Source organism: Thalassophryne amazonica, chromosome 20, assembly GCF_902500255.1.
Source record: "Thalassophryne amazonica chromosome 20, fThaAma1.1, whole genome shotgun sequence".
NCBI classification, from domain to species: Eukaryota; Metazoa; Chordata; class Actinopteri; order Batrachoidiformes; family Batrachoididae; genus Thalassophryne; species Thalassophryne amazonica.
In genome coordinates this window covers 53,608,751-53,620,961 of record NC_047122.1, presented here as the reverse complement: position 1 = coordinate 53,620,961, position 12,211 = coordinate 53,608,751, and the positions used below count along the sequence as shown (strand labels likewise).

The 12,211-nt window shown below is 41.4% G+C and overlaps 1 protein-coding gene across 1 annotated transcript; it reads left to right on the top strand.

Annotated features, from left to right (window-relative positions):
* Window positions 1–9,137: 9,137 nt before the first annotated feature.
* LOC117501802 (homeobox protein Hox-A7-like) lies at window positions 9,138–10,823 on the top strand. The gene is made up of 2 exons (XM_034160763.1): window positions 9,138–9,569; window positions 10,444–10,823. Exons 1-2 carry the CDS (start codon window positions 9,263–9,265, stop codon window positions 10,746–10,748), a joined length of 612 nt encoding a protein of 203 aa, XP_034016654.1. The 5' UTR covers window positions 9,138–9,262; the 3' UTR covers window positions 10,749–10,823.
* Window positions 10,824–12,211: the final 1,388 nt, after the last annotated feature.

Genomic DNA, 12,211 nt, shown 5'->3' with positions numbered 1-12,211 from the left:
AACAAAGTGCATCAAATGTCCTTAAATGGGAAAAAGCAAAAATGCTACAGGTGTGGTAAATCCTCTCACAATGCAAACGACTGCTGGTTCAAAGAAAAGACGTAGGAAATGCCACAAACAAGGCCACATAGAAAGAGCATGCAAAACAGACCAAACCAACACCCAAAAAGAAAAACCTGGAAAGAACAAAGGTTTTAAACCCAAAGCAAAGGCCAAAGCAAACGAAATGCACAAAGTAACAGAACATTCAGACAACACAAACAGCAGTGAGGAGGATGACTTGTCATGCTTAGAGCTGCATAGCATAATTGAAGAAGACCAGAAAATAATATGGATAACGACAACAGGGCAATTCTACGGTAACGGAATTACAATCTGAGCTAATCTGTCGTGGTTAGATGCCATATGTCCAGATTTTGCTGCTGTTGTAATTCCACTACCATAGAATTGCCCAACAGTGTCTGGTGTGAAACTAAAAATGGAACTGGACACAGGTTCAGCTTTGTCAGTAATCTCTGTGACCGACTACGACAGGCTGTTCTCTCACTTACCACTGAAAAAGTGGTAAGTGAGAGAAGTTTTTAACATTGGTGATGTTAAAAACGTACACAGGTGAAAAAGTGTCACCAAAAGGGAAACGTAAAGTGGATGTGGCCTATGGTGACCACACACACAAGTTAGAGCTCTATGTACTGAAAACCACAGGCCCAGCTCTACTGGGGCGTGAATGGCTGAGGAGAATTCAGCTTGACTGACATGCGATTAAAGCCCTGAATATCTCAACAAGCGTCAAGAGCCCCACCTGCAGCCCTGACCAGAGACTGCCACAGTTGTTGGAGGCTAATGAACATGTGTTTGAGAAAGGCATTGGTAAACTTAAACACCTAAAGGCAAAAATTGAACTTGACAAAAATGCCACCCCAAGATTCCAAAAAGCGCGCCCAGTGCCGTATGCACTACGTCCCAGGATAGACGCCAAACTGCAGAACTTGGAGACATCCAGCATTCTCTCAAAAGTCGACTGGAGTGACTGGGCTACGCCCATTGTTCCTGTGATGAAGAAAGGAAAAAGTGGAGAAGTGCGTATATGTGGTGACTTCAAAGTGAGCATTAACCCGGTGCTGCGTACGGTGCAGTACCCCCTTCCACGAATTGAAGACATCTTCTCATCCTTGGCTGGTGGGGAGAAGTTTTCAAAGATTGACTTGTCACAGGCCTATCTCCAGATGGAAGTGGAGGAGTCAAGCAAAAAGTTCCTAACCATCAACACACAGTCCTCGTAAGGGACTTTACCAATTCAATTGTCTTGTGTTTGGTGTTGCTTCGGCTCCAGCCATCTGGCAAAGAGCAATGGATCAGGTGCTCCAGGACATACCTGGAACACAATGCTACCTCGATGATATCATCATAACAGGAAAAGATGATGATGATCACTTCCAGAACCTGAGCAAGGTACTCACCAGGCTGAATGAGTATGGCCTACGGGCAAAGAAAGAGAAATGTGAGTTTTTCAAAACCGAAATCTCATACTGCGGACATGTCATCGACAAGCATGGCTTACATAAGTCACAAGAGAAAATTGAGGCAGTGCTGAAAGCACCTAAACCTGAAAATGTGTCACAACTGAGATTGTACCTGGGTCTCGTAAACTATTACCACAAGTTTCTCCAAAACCTTGCTTCAGTGCTGTATCCACTGAATGAGCTACTACAGACAGGAGCGACATGGCATTGGTCAGAAAAATGTGAAAAGGCATTTGCAGAAACAAAAAGACTAATAACATCTGACGAGCTACTTACCCGCTATGATCCATCCAGACCCATTCGACTAGCATGTGACGCATCCCCATATGGCATTGGTGCAGTCTTATCACACACGATGGACAATGGATTGGAACGCCCAATTGCATTTGCTTCAAGGTCCCCTTCAAGTGCCAAACGCAATTATGCGCAGATAGACAGGGAGGCCCTTAGCCTAGTATGGGATATCAAAAAGTTCCACCATTACCTCTATGGCCGAAGGTTTACCTTAGTGACTGATCATCAGCCCCTTGTGTCAATATTCAATCCACGGAAAGGAGTTTCAGTGATGTCGACCGCGTGACTACAACGATGGGCCCTGTTCTTAGGAGCACACTCGTATGACATTGAGTTCAAGGGGACTAAACAACACTGCAATGCTGACGGTTTGTCACGCCTCCCACTGTCAACATCTGTGGAAGAAATGCCATCAAAAGACGACCCAGCTGAAATGTTCCACACGACACTGGTGGACCAGCTGCCAGTTACGAATGCCATGATACAAAAGGAAACGCGGAATGACCCAACACTTTCCAAGGTGTATGACATCACCGTAAAAGGTTGGCCTGCCCATGGGAATCCCTGTTTTCCTGAGTTTTCGGCAAGACGTGATCAGCTGTCAGTTTGCCAGGAAACCTTGATATGTGGATCACGTGTGGTAGTGCCCTCTAAGCTTTGCACCAGAGTGTTGGACAGTCTACATGAGGGTCACGTAGGTACGGTCAAGATGAAAAGCCTGGCCCGTAGCTACGTATGGTGGCCAGGGGTAGATAAACAAATCGAGGACATAACCAAAACCTGCCCAGGATGCCAGAGCATTCGAAACGCACCCCCACAGGCTCCCCTACATCCATGGGAATGGCCGTCTGCACCCTGGCAGAGAGTGCACATTGATTTTGCTGGTCCATTCATGAACTCTATGTTTCTCATAGCTGTGGACGCTCACTCAAAATGGTCAGAAGTAGTCCCAATGAAGTCCACAACATCAGAAAAGACTTATTCTGTTCTGAGAACCATCTTCACCAGGAATGGTCTGTCTGAGCAAATTGTGAGTGACAACAGCCCACAGTATACTTCCGAAGAATTTCAAGATTTTTTGAAAAAGAATGGTATCAAACATTTCAAGTCAGCACCTCACCATCCAGCAACAAATGGATTAGCAGAACGGTTCGTACAAACATTCAAAAAGTCCATCAAAGCAATGACAAAAGAAGACATCTCTCTTCAACACAAAATTGACAATTTCCTTCTGGTGTACCGCAATTCTGTACATGCAACAACCAATCAGACACCTGCAATGCTGTTTATGAACAGACAGCTGAGATCTTGCATTGACCTCCTGAAGCCAAACCTGAGGAGAGAAGTGCAAAACAAACAGTTCAGCAGCTTTTCAAGTGAAACAGCAAGAAGCTTCGATGTGGGACAGCAGGTACTGGCACGCGACTACCGAGGGGACAAGTGGACACCTGGAAAGATTGTCACCAGGAGCAGCCCTCTGATGTACGAAGTGGACACTGGCGAGCACACCTGGAGACATCATGTGGATCACCTGCTGAATGCTCAACCAAAGACCCCGGAGCAACCAGCATGTCCACCTGATCCTGGAACCAACTCTGACCACAGTACAGTGACACCCACAGTTACAGAAGAAGTGCCCCTTAAAGAGAGCACTCCACAAGTTCCCAGGGGTAACCCTGAACGACTCAGGGCACCACCAAAAAGATTGGATTTATGAGTTCCTTTATGGACTTAAAAAAAAAAGTTTCAATATACTGTATGTCAACTGAATACCACATCGTGTTAAATGCATTGGCAATGTTCTGGATATTTTACCTTAGTTATGTTGCATTAATCTAAAAGGGGAGGAGTGTAGTATATAAGTGGATCTATTTACTTCAGCGGAACCACTCCCCTAGCTACCATGTTTACATATAGGTTATCTGCCAGCGCAGTGATATGTAATAGAGACTTGCAGTGAAGCCAAGTAAAAGTCGTTGTTCATGCTACCTCCGAATTGGATCATTTATTATGTTGGAGTAAAGACACAACAAATCTGGTCACACATAACAAGCTAGCCTAGAGGGCTAGGCTAGTGTTTAGTTAGTTTAGCAATCATTTTCAATACTTATTTCTAATTTACTTACAAACATTACTTATTATATCCGACAAGGATGTAATAAAACATCGGCATTTATTTATTTGTCTGTCTGTCTGTCTGTTAGCTGGATTACATGAAAACTATTGAATGGATTTTGACAAAATTTTCACCACAGATAAATATTAAGCCATGCAAGAACCCATTAAATTTTGGAGGTGATCCAGATCTGGATTCTAGATCAAGTTTCACTTCATATAGGCTTTGAAGGATTACTGTTAGCAGGATTACATCAAAACTATTGCACGGATTTTTAACAACATTTTCAACACAGATACATATTTGGCCATGGAAGAATCCATTAAATTTTGGAGGTGATCTGGATCTGGAGCTGGATTCTGGCTCAAGATTCATTTTATATAGGCTTTGAAGGATTACGTCAAAACTGCTTCATGGATTCTCACTAAATTTTCACCATAGATACATATTAGGCCACAGAAGACTCTGCTGAATTTTGGAGGTGATCCAAATCTGAATCCAGATTCTGGATCAAATTTCTCTTTATATAGGTTTTGAAGGATTACGTCAAAACTGCTTCACGGATTCTCACCAAATTTGCCCACAGATATGTATTAGGGCATGGAATACTCCATTAAATTTAGGAGGTGATCCAGATCCGGATCCGGATTCTGAATCAAGATTCATTTTATATAGGCTTTGAAGGATTACGTCAAAACTGCTTCACGGATTCTCAACAAATTTTCAACCCAGATACATATTAGGGCATGGAAGACTCCACTGAATTTTGGAGGTAATCCAGATGGAGGTTCTAGATCCAGATTTCCCTTTATATAGGCTTTGAAGGATTTCTTCAAAACTACTTTATGGATTCTCATCAAATTTACACCACAAATAGATATTAGGCCATGGAAGACTCCATTAAATTTTGGAGGTGATCCAGATCCAGATTGGCAGACATCAGAAATCTCTGATTGCTCTTGTTTATAATTGTACATGTATGGAGCCTGAAATTGTCCTTTTAAAAAATAACTAGTTTAATAAATGGGGCTGTTTGGACTCTTGTATCCATTCTTTTCAGGGGAGATAAGGCTACAGACGTCGGCAACATTCCATGTTGCCTTTGAAGTGGGACAGCCTTGGCATGCAACATATAATGTATGTGGCCAATGACTGCAGCCTGAGGAGGGTGCAACCACTGAACAACATGTCTGAACAGTGGACTACTTCTAAACATACACACAGACTTCCTAATTCCAGTTTCCTGTGATGACAAAGTACAACTCCATAAACGTCTCCACTCCATACAAGAATCCACCAGGTAGCAGAAAACTGAACTGTACCGAACTGTAACACTTTAAACGTTTTAAGAATTTTTCAGTGTGACACACAGAAGCAGTGTTGGAACCCGTTGACCTTCAGTTTGTGAAGAACTTGCTCAACCAACTGCCATGGATATTCCTGTTCTACAACTTGTACTATGGATCTTGTCTTCCCTTTGAGTCAAAATGTCTGACAAACACAGGCTTGAATGTTACTTTTTAATAAGCTACTAAAGAAGACTCAGTGATGTATATTCTGGAATCAAACAACAAAAAGAAAATAGCATTGGTCATACAGTGAGGTCCATAAGTATTTGGACAGTGGCATCATGCCTGTAGGTTTGCCTCTGTACACCGCCACAATGGAAGGGAAACAAAATAATCACAGTGTGGTAAAGTAGACATACAGCTTTAATTCAGAGGTTTAACAAAAACATAGTAACCATTGATGAATTACAGCAATGCAGCACTTTCAGAGGCCACAATTAATGAAACACAGGAACATAATTCAAAATATGAGCATGAAATCATTGCTTTTCAGTCAGTTTTCGAAAGACACGTGATAAAAAGTCACTGAGTACATCTTGGACTTCATTTACATCAGTCTCAAAGAAATATAGAAAATATTGTAAAGCTGTCTACAGTAAGCAGTTCTTAAAGACTGACTTGCAAGAATGAGACAAGTGAGGAAAGCCACCAAGACACCCTTTGTAATTCTGGAGAGTTGTAAGTTTCTGTTTCTGTGACTAGAGACACACTATGCATAGTGCAAATTTTGTCTTTTGGATCACCAGGTGTAACCTTGTAAAGAGAGGGATTTTTACACAATACAACTGGCCAAATCAGGATAAAGTCGTCATTTAAACCAAAATTTACAATGTGTGTAATGATTTGAAGCGTGTTTGTGCAACCAGATTTTTTACACACTTAAAATTTGCACAATTGATTCCAATTCAACCTTTTGAAAGCGGCTGAAGGAAGACATGAGAGAAGGCTTGTAGACTTTTGCCATTCTAAGAGTTCCATTTTAATCACTAAAGTGTTAAATATCAATAAAAGTCCCCACTGTACACTTTGCTCTCAATATTGTGACGGTACACAGTGTTTTTATGCCATTAAATGGACATTTTCTGCCTCATAGCCACACAAGATCTATTGCCAAGATCAGCTATATTTGTTTTTGAAGTTGCCCTTTCATGTTTTTCTAAAGCCCGGCACATGGAACAGCTCTAAAAACCAGGTGTAGACTCAAACTTAATGCTGTTTTGTCCATGTTAATTTAATCACAGTGCAGTTTTCCATCATGTACTGATGAGTGTCAGTGGGCTAGTAAATAACAAAGACCCTGAACATAATAAATTGCAATAGCTTTTTTAATTTAATTTGATCACAGGAGTCGAGGGTATGCAGGCTTTTCATGTTAAGACACTTTTAATCAACAGCATCTGGTGAATATGAATCAATGATGAAATGGATCTGTTTAACACTAAATGAATCACACTGGTTGGCAGCAGAGAAAATGGAACTCAGCAGAATAACAATGTCAAAGTTATTGGGCTGGTTATTGCTAGTAGTAGTAATAGTAGTAGTAGTGGTAGTTGTTGTTGTACAGTACTCCTATTAGTCTGAGCGTTAATTGAATAAATAATCACTTTTTATGAACTACTTAATGGATGTTTTCTCATATATTCACAATTATTGTCCCATTACAATAAAGATAATAAACATTTTAGGTGCACCCAAGAATCAATTACAATAATAATAATAGTTCATTTAAAAGTAGAGTTACAAAAATTAAAATGTGTCTCCATCCATAACACACTCAAAAAGGCAATTTCGAAAAAGGCAATTAGTTGAAAGAATGCAATTTAATTGTGTCACACAGCATCTAATTACAGTTTGTCTTGATTATGAGAACACCACATATTTCTGACTCATTTAACAAACATAAGCACAGAGCACAGACATTATGTTAACACAATTCCTTTTATCAAATCAAACAGTGCATGAATTGTTTTTTTGTGTAATTATAATTAAAAAGGAATTGTTGACACTTTCTGCACTGTAAACCTAAACAAGTTAGCAGAACTCAAAAATACTGAGGTAATCAGTTGCCACAATATTTTTGAGTTCATAAATTTAAAGTCAATTGTTCCAAGAACTTAAAAGTTTTGATTATATGCTACTTGTACCTCACGAGTACAATTAAATTAAAGTGTTCATTAAGTAAAAGTAAGTCCCTTCAGCTGCTCCCTTGCTTTTCACTCAGGGTCACCGCAGCAGATCTGAGGTGGAGCTGCATGTTGAGCTGACACAAGTTTTACACCGGATGCCTTCCTGACACAACTTCACATTACATGGAGAAATGTGGCAGGGGTGGAGTTTGAACCAGGAACCTTCTGCACCAGAACCAAGTACACTACACTGAAAAAAGAGAATGTTTGAACCAACTTAAAAAAGTGTTACAATTTGTAAAACCTGAATGAATTAAGTTGTTTGAACTTAAGTTTGAAAGTTGAATCAACTCTAACTTACAAACTTAAGTTCAAACAACTTAATTCATTCAGGTTTTACAAACTGTAACACTTTTTAAAGTTAGTTCATTCTTTTTTTTTTCAGTGTAACCACTTGGCCGCAAGCTCTGCTCAAGTGTTCACTAAGTCAACTCAAATATCTTCATATATAATTACTTAATTCTTTTAAGTTATACTTTGAAGTTTTACTTACTTAATATGCAATTAGTTCAACTCAATCAAAAAATTCTGAGTTTAATTTACTCAAAAAGCAAAACCATGTTACATAAACTTGAAAAATGTAAGTAAGTCAAAGGTTTTCGTAAAACCTTACTTAATCTTTTAATTAATTTTAACGTTGGGGTTTAGAGTGTAAGTTGGTGTGACTGGGTGGGGTTGAAATCCCTAAAGGCTTTCTGAATAACGGATTTTTGAAACTAGAAATAATTGTGTTTGATCATGTAGAAATTAGATGGTGCAGTTCTACACGGCCATCATCGAGTCCATCCTCTGCTCCTCCATCACGGTGTGGTACGCCGGGGCCACAGCCAGGGAGAGACACAGACTGAAGCGGATTGTGGCCTCTGCTGAGAAGGTGATTGGCTGTAGCCTTCCACCTCTCCACGACCTGCACGTCTCCAGGACTCTGGGTCGAGCAGGTCGGATCATAGCTGACCCTTCTCACCCTGCACACGGTCTATTCAAACCACTCCCCTCGGACAGGAGGCTACGGTCCATCCGGACCAGAACCTCCCGCCATAAGAACAGTTTCTTCCCCTCTGCCGTTAGACTCATGAACACCTCCTAACTCAGTCACCTTAAGCTTAACTCTGTCACTTTATCATTTTATCACGGGTCACTTTAGACAATATACTTTGGTTTTTAATTGCACTCCTCCCACTGCACTGTTTTTTCTGTTTCTCTGTTTTTCTGTTGCACACAGCCTTTCATATTTCATATTTCTTGTTTTTTTTATCTTATATTTTATCTTATTTTGACACATATGTTATATTTTATCCTAGCATTTGATCTCTTCTTAATGTTGCACCATTGTACCAAAGCAAATTCGTAGTCTGTGAATCCTGTTCACTGGCAATGGCAATAAACTTCTTCTGATTCTGATAGTAACTAGGCCTGCAGAATTTTTTTGCAAAGGATTTTTTTAAAATCTTAAAGTGATGATGGTAATCGATTTTAAAAACCTGATCAAGAGTCATGACCTTACAGCGTGTAAATGGCCTCTACATCACTGCAACTGCACGAGTTGCGTGCGTATTTGTGTGCGTGAGAGAGGCGTTAGTCTCCCTTTGTAGTCTGGGCCAAATCTGAAATCCATATCTGTTTGCTGATTGGAGGGGAGCCGCCAGGCCTAAGTCACGTGGCTGACTTCCTCGGTCCAGAGTCAAAATGGGCTTTGGTGTAAATCTCGGGTGTATTGCTGTTATATATCACGTTACCTCGTAAAAACGACACTGAGGATTCTGGGCCAACAAATCAGAGAGGGGAGAAAAAAAGATGAGTTTTTATTATGCGGAAGCGCTTCTTCGCAAATATACGGCGGGTCGTTCTCTGTTGTCGAACGGAGACCGGGCTTCCTGTCGGATTACACCCAGTGGAGAGGATTCCGTGGCGGCCAGCGCCTGCGCGCCGTCGCTGCGCGGAGGTTATAGCGTCAATAACGCGGTGTTTCTCAACGGCAGCCTCGCCACGTGCACCCCAGGACACCACCACCAGAACCGACGTCTCAGCGACAGCCATCCGGAAACTCTCACCTCGCCTGCGGACCAACACCATAACATATACCCCTGGATGAGAGCGCAGGGTATGTGTTGGTTTTATTTCAAAGGCTTTTCCAAAAAAAAAAAAAAAAAGCACAGGGACACACTGGCCTGAGTGGTTGAATTAATTTCGTGAAGCCACTGGTGTTGCAAGGGAAGAATCGTAAAACTTTTATTGCGCAACTAATGAGTTCTGTGGCCATAAATTCATTTGGCCGGCACTCCTGTGCGCTCAGTGCGCACAGGCCTTGCCGCTGGGGGTTTTCTGTGCACTCCTATTACTCTTAGACTCTCTTCTCCTCTTTGTGGCTGTTAAAAAAAAAAAAAAAAAAAAAAAAGCCGGCCTGTTGCGTAAATCTGCCCTCCTGAGCTCTGCAACTCTTTTCTGTTATAATTGGGTTTGCACAGCAGCCGCGCTTTCCACAGTACACATTTCAGGATCAATACTCGATTACAGGCAAAGTTAAAAGGAAAAAAAAAACAAAACAAAAACGAGTGAATTAAATATTCAAAGAGTGTAACAGCTCAGCATTTGTAAAAGTTTGGGATTACAGCTGAGCGAGGTGGCACTGGCAGGGTTTTAATTAGTAAAGCATCCAGAGGAGACGCACGAGCTTCAACAGCTTTCTCTTCTGATTAGTGCGTGTGACCGCAGGTGGTGTGGGAGGGTGCGTGTAAAAGTGTGAAAATATGAGAAGCAATCAAAATTAATTATGACGTGTAACTTAAAAATAATGAGAGCAAAACTGCAGGTTTTGTCTCACTCACTGCTAATATGCACTGACCGCTTATAATTATGTCCAGTAACAAACAAAACAAACAAAAAATATATATAACAATGTTTTTAAAAATGCCAAACGCATTTTTTAAAAAACCCAGATGTTGCTGCTGCAGTGTGACGTTCTTCATTTTCTTCAGATCCGAACCGAAAGCGCGGACGGCAGACCTACACCCAGTACCAGACCCTGGAGCTGGAGAAGGAGTTCCATTTCAACCGGTACCTGACGCGCAGACGGAGGGTCGAGGTGGCCCGTGCGCTGTGCCTCTCAGAGATGCAGATTAAAATCTGGTTTCAGAACCGCAGGATGAAGTGGAAAAGAGAACACAAGGTGGAACCGGTGGGCTCCGCCGGGGAGCAAGACGCTGAACCGAGGCAAGACGTGGAGGCGGCGGCTGCACGCAAGCGGTGCGCCGGTGTGACGTCAGGAACAGCTGCGAAATAAAGACCAAGAAAGACTGTTAATTCAGATTTAATTTTTAATTTTTTTTTTCAGTGTGATTAAGGGAACTGGAAGCAATTGTGCAATAAATAAACAAATAAATAAATCCTATAAAACATATATAAAATCTGTTTCTACATAAATGCTGATGATTTACGCAAAAAACAAAAACAATTATTTTTTCTATTTTGCCTTTAAAACGCACAACAGTTTAAATTTATATTTTTGATTAATATATTAATTATTTTAGTATATTTCCCTTCTGTACACTTCAATATAATAATAATAATAATAATAATAATAATAATAATTTTTACGTGAAAGACTTTGGCTTTAGGGTATTTAAAAATTCAAATTATTATCTATCCTTTTCTTATTTAATGGAACAATTTTTAGGGTTTTTTTTTTTAACGCAACAAAACAATGCGCTATTAACATTCTAATTATATTGACTCAACTGGTTTTAATTTAGCTATGGATTTTTAAAGTAAATATCTGATGTTTTTACTGTGCAAATGCAAATGTTTATTTTCAAGATAATGAAGAAACAAATAACTTGCGAATGCATATTTGTTGTTTTTTCTTTCTTTGGATTTGCTGCGCGCCGTGAGGTCACGTGCTGCCGCGCATCACTCGGTAATGTGAGCTATGGAGCTGTGACGATGTGAGGCAGTGCAGGCTGCAGATGAAAGAACAAAATTGTTGTTGAACTCTCGTTTTCTCTTCTCTCGGTAAGATGGCGCCTGACGGTGACCCCCCCCCCCCCCCCCCATCTCTCCTCCTGCCTCTCCCCCCTCCCATCTGCGTCACATCTCTCCCTCCAGCGCGCGGGGCCATAAATCCGCGTTGTTTATGAAAATTTACAACATAGCAATGCAACTTTACGAGGCGCCTCGGCTTCCCATTGGCCAGAGCTCGTCACGTGGCAGGGAGCCGTGAACATGAACTTTTTTATATATATAATTTCCAATACCGGCATAGAGCTCATTTAACGTTCTTCCACGCGGATGTGTTCACCGTCGACCTGCCTTGATATTCGTGGGCTTGTTATTTCTTTGAGGCGCAGACGGCGAGCGCTTTCGGCTCTTTTTTATTTTTGGACATGACTGGATGTGTTAGGATGAACTGCTGTCGGTCCCCTGATGAGCAGCTCCTCGGTGCGTCACTGACCTCCAGGAGCCCCTTGGGTCTGTCCAGGGGTCCCAGCTGGAGACTTTCCACGGCTGCACCTGCCACGTTACTCCACCTCACGAGACTCACAGACACATCCAAAAGGTAAGGACAGCTGACGGGCTCGTTTGCGCAAATGCGCATTCCAATTTCAAGCAGCTTCTTCGAATGTTTTGAATAGCATGTAAAATCCTGTTCCGTGTTCCGGATAGCACTTTGTGCACACATTCTGCCTTCGTCTCCACGTTGGAATTTGCATGCTGTACAGTTTGTGGGACGTTTTATCGGATGCGAAA

What these genes read in the sequence shown, in the direction of transcription:
- LOC117501802 (XM_034160763.1), top strand. Translation starts at nt 9,263, where the DNA reads ATGAGTTTTTATTATGCGGAAGCGCTTCTTCGCAAATATACGGCGGGT. An exon ending in CCCCTGGATGAGAGCGCAGG is followed by an intron (nt 9,570 to 10,443) that starts GTATGTGTTGGT and finishes CATTTTCTTCAG; the next exon opens with ATCCGAACCGAAAGCGCGGA.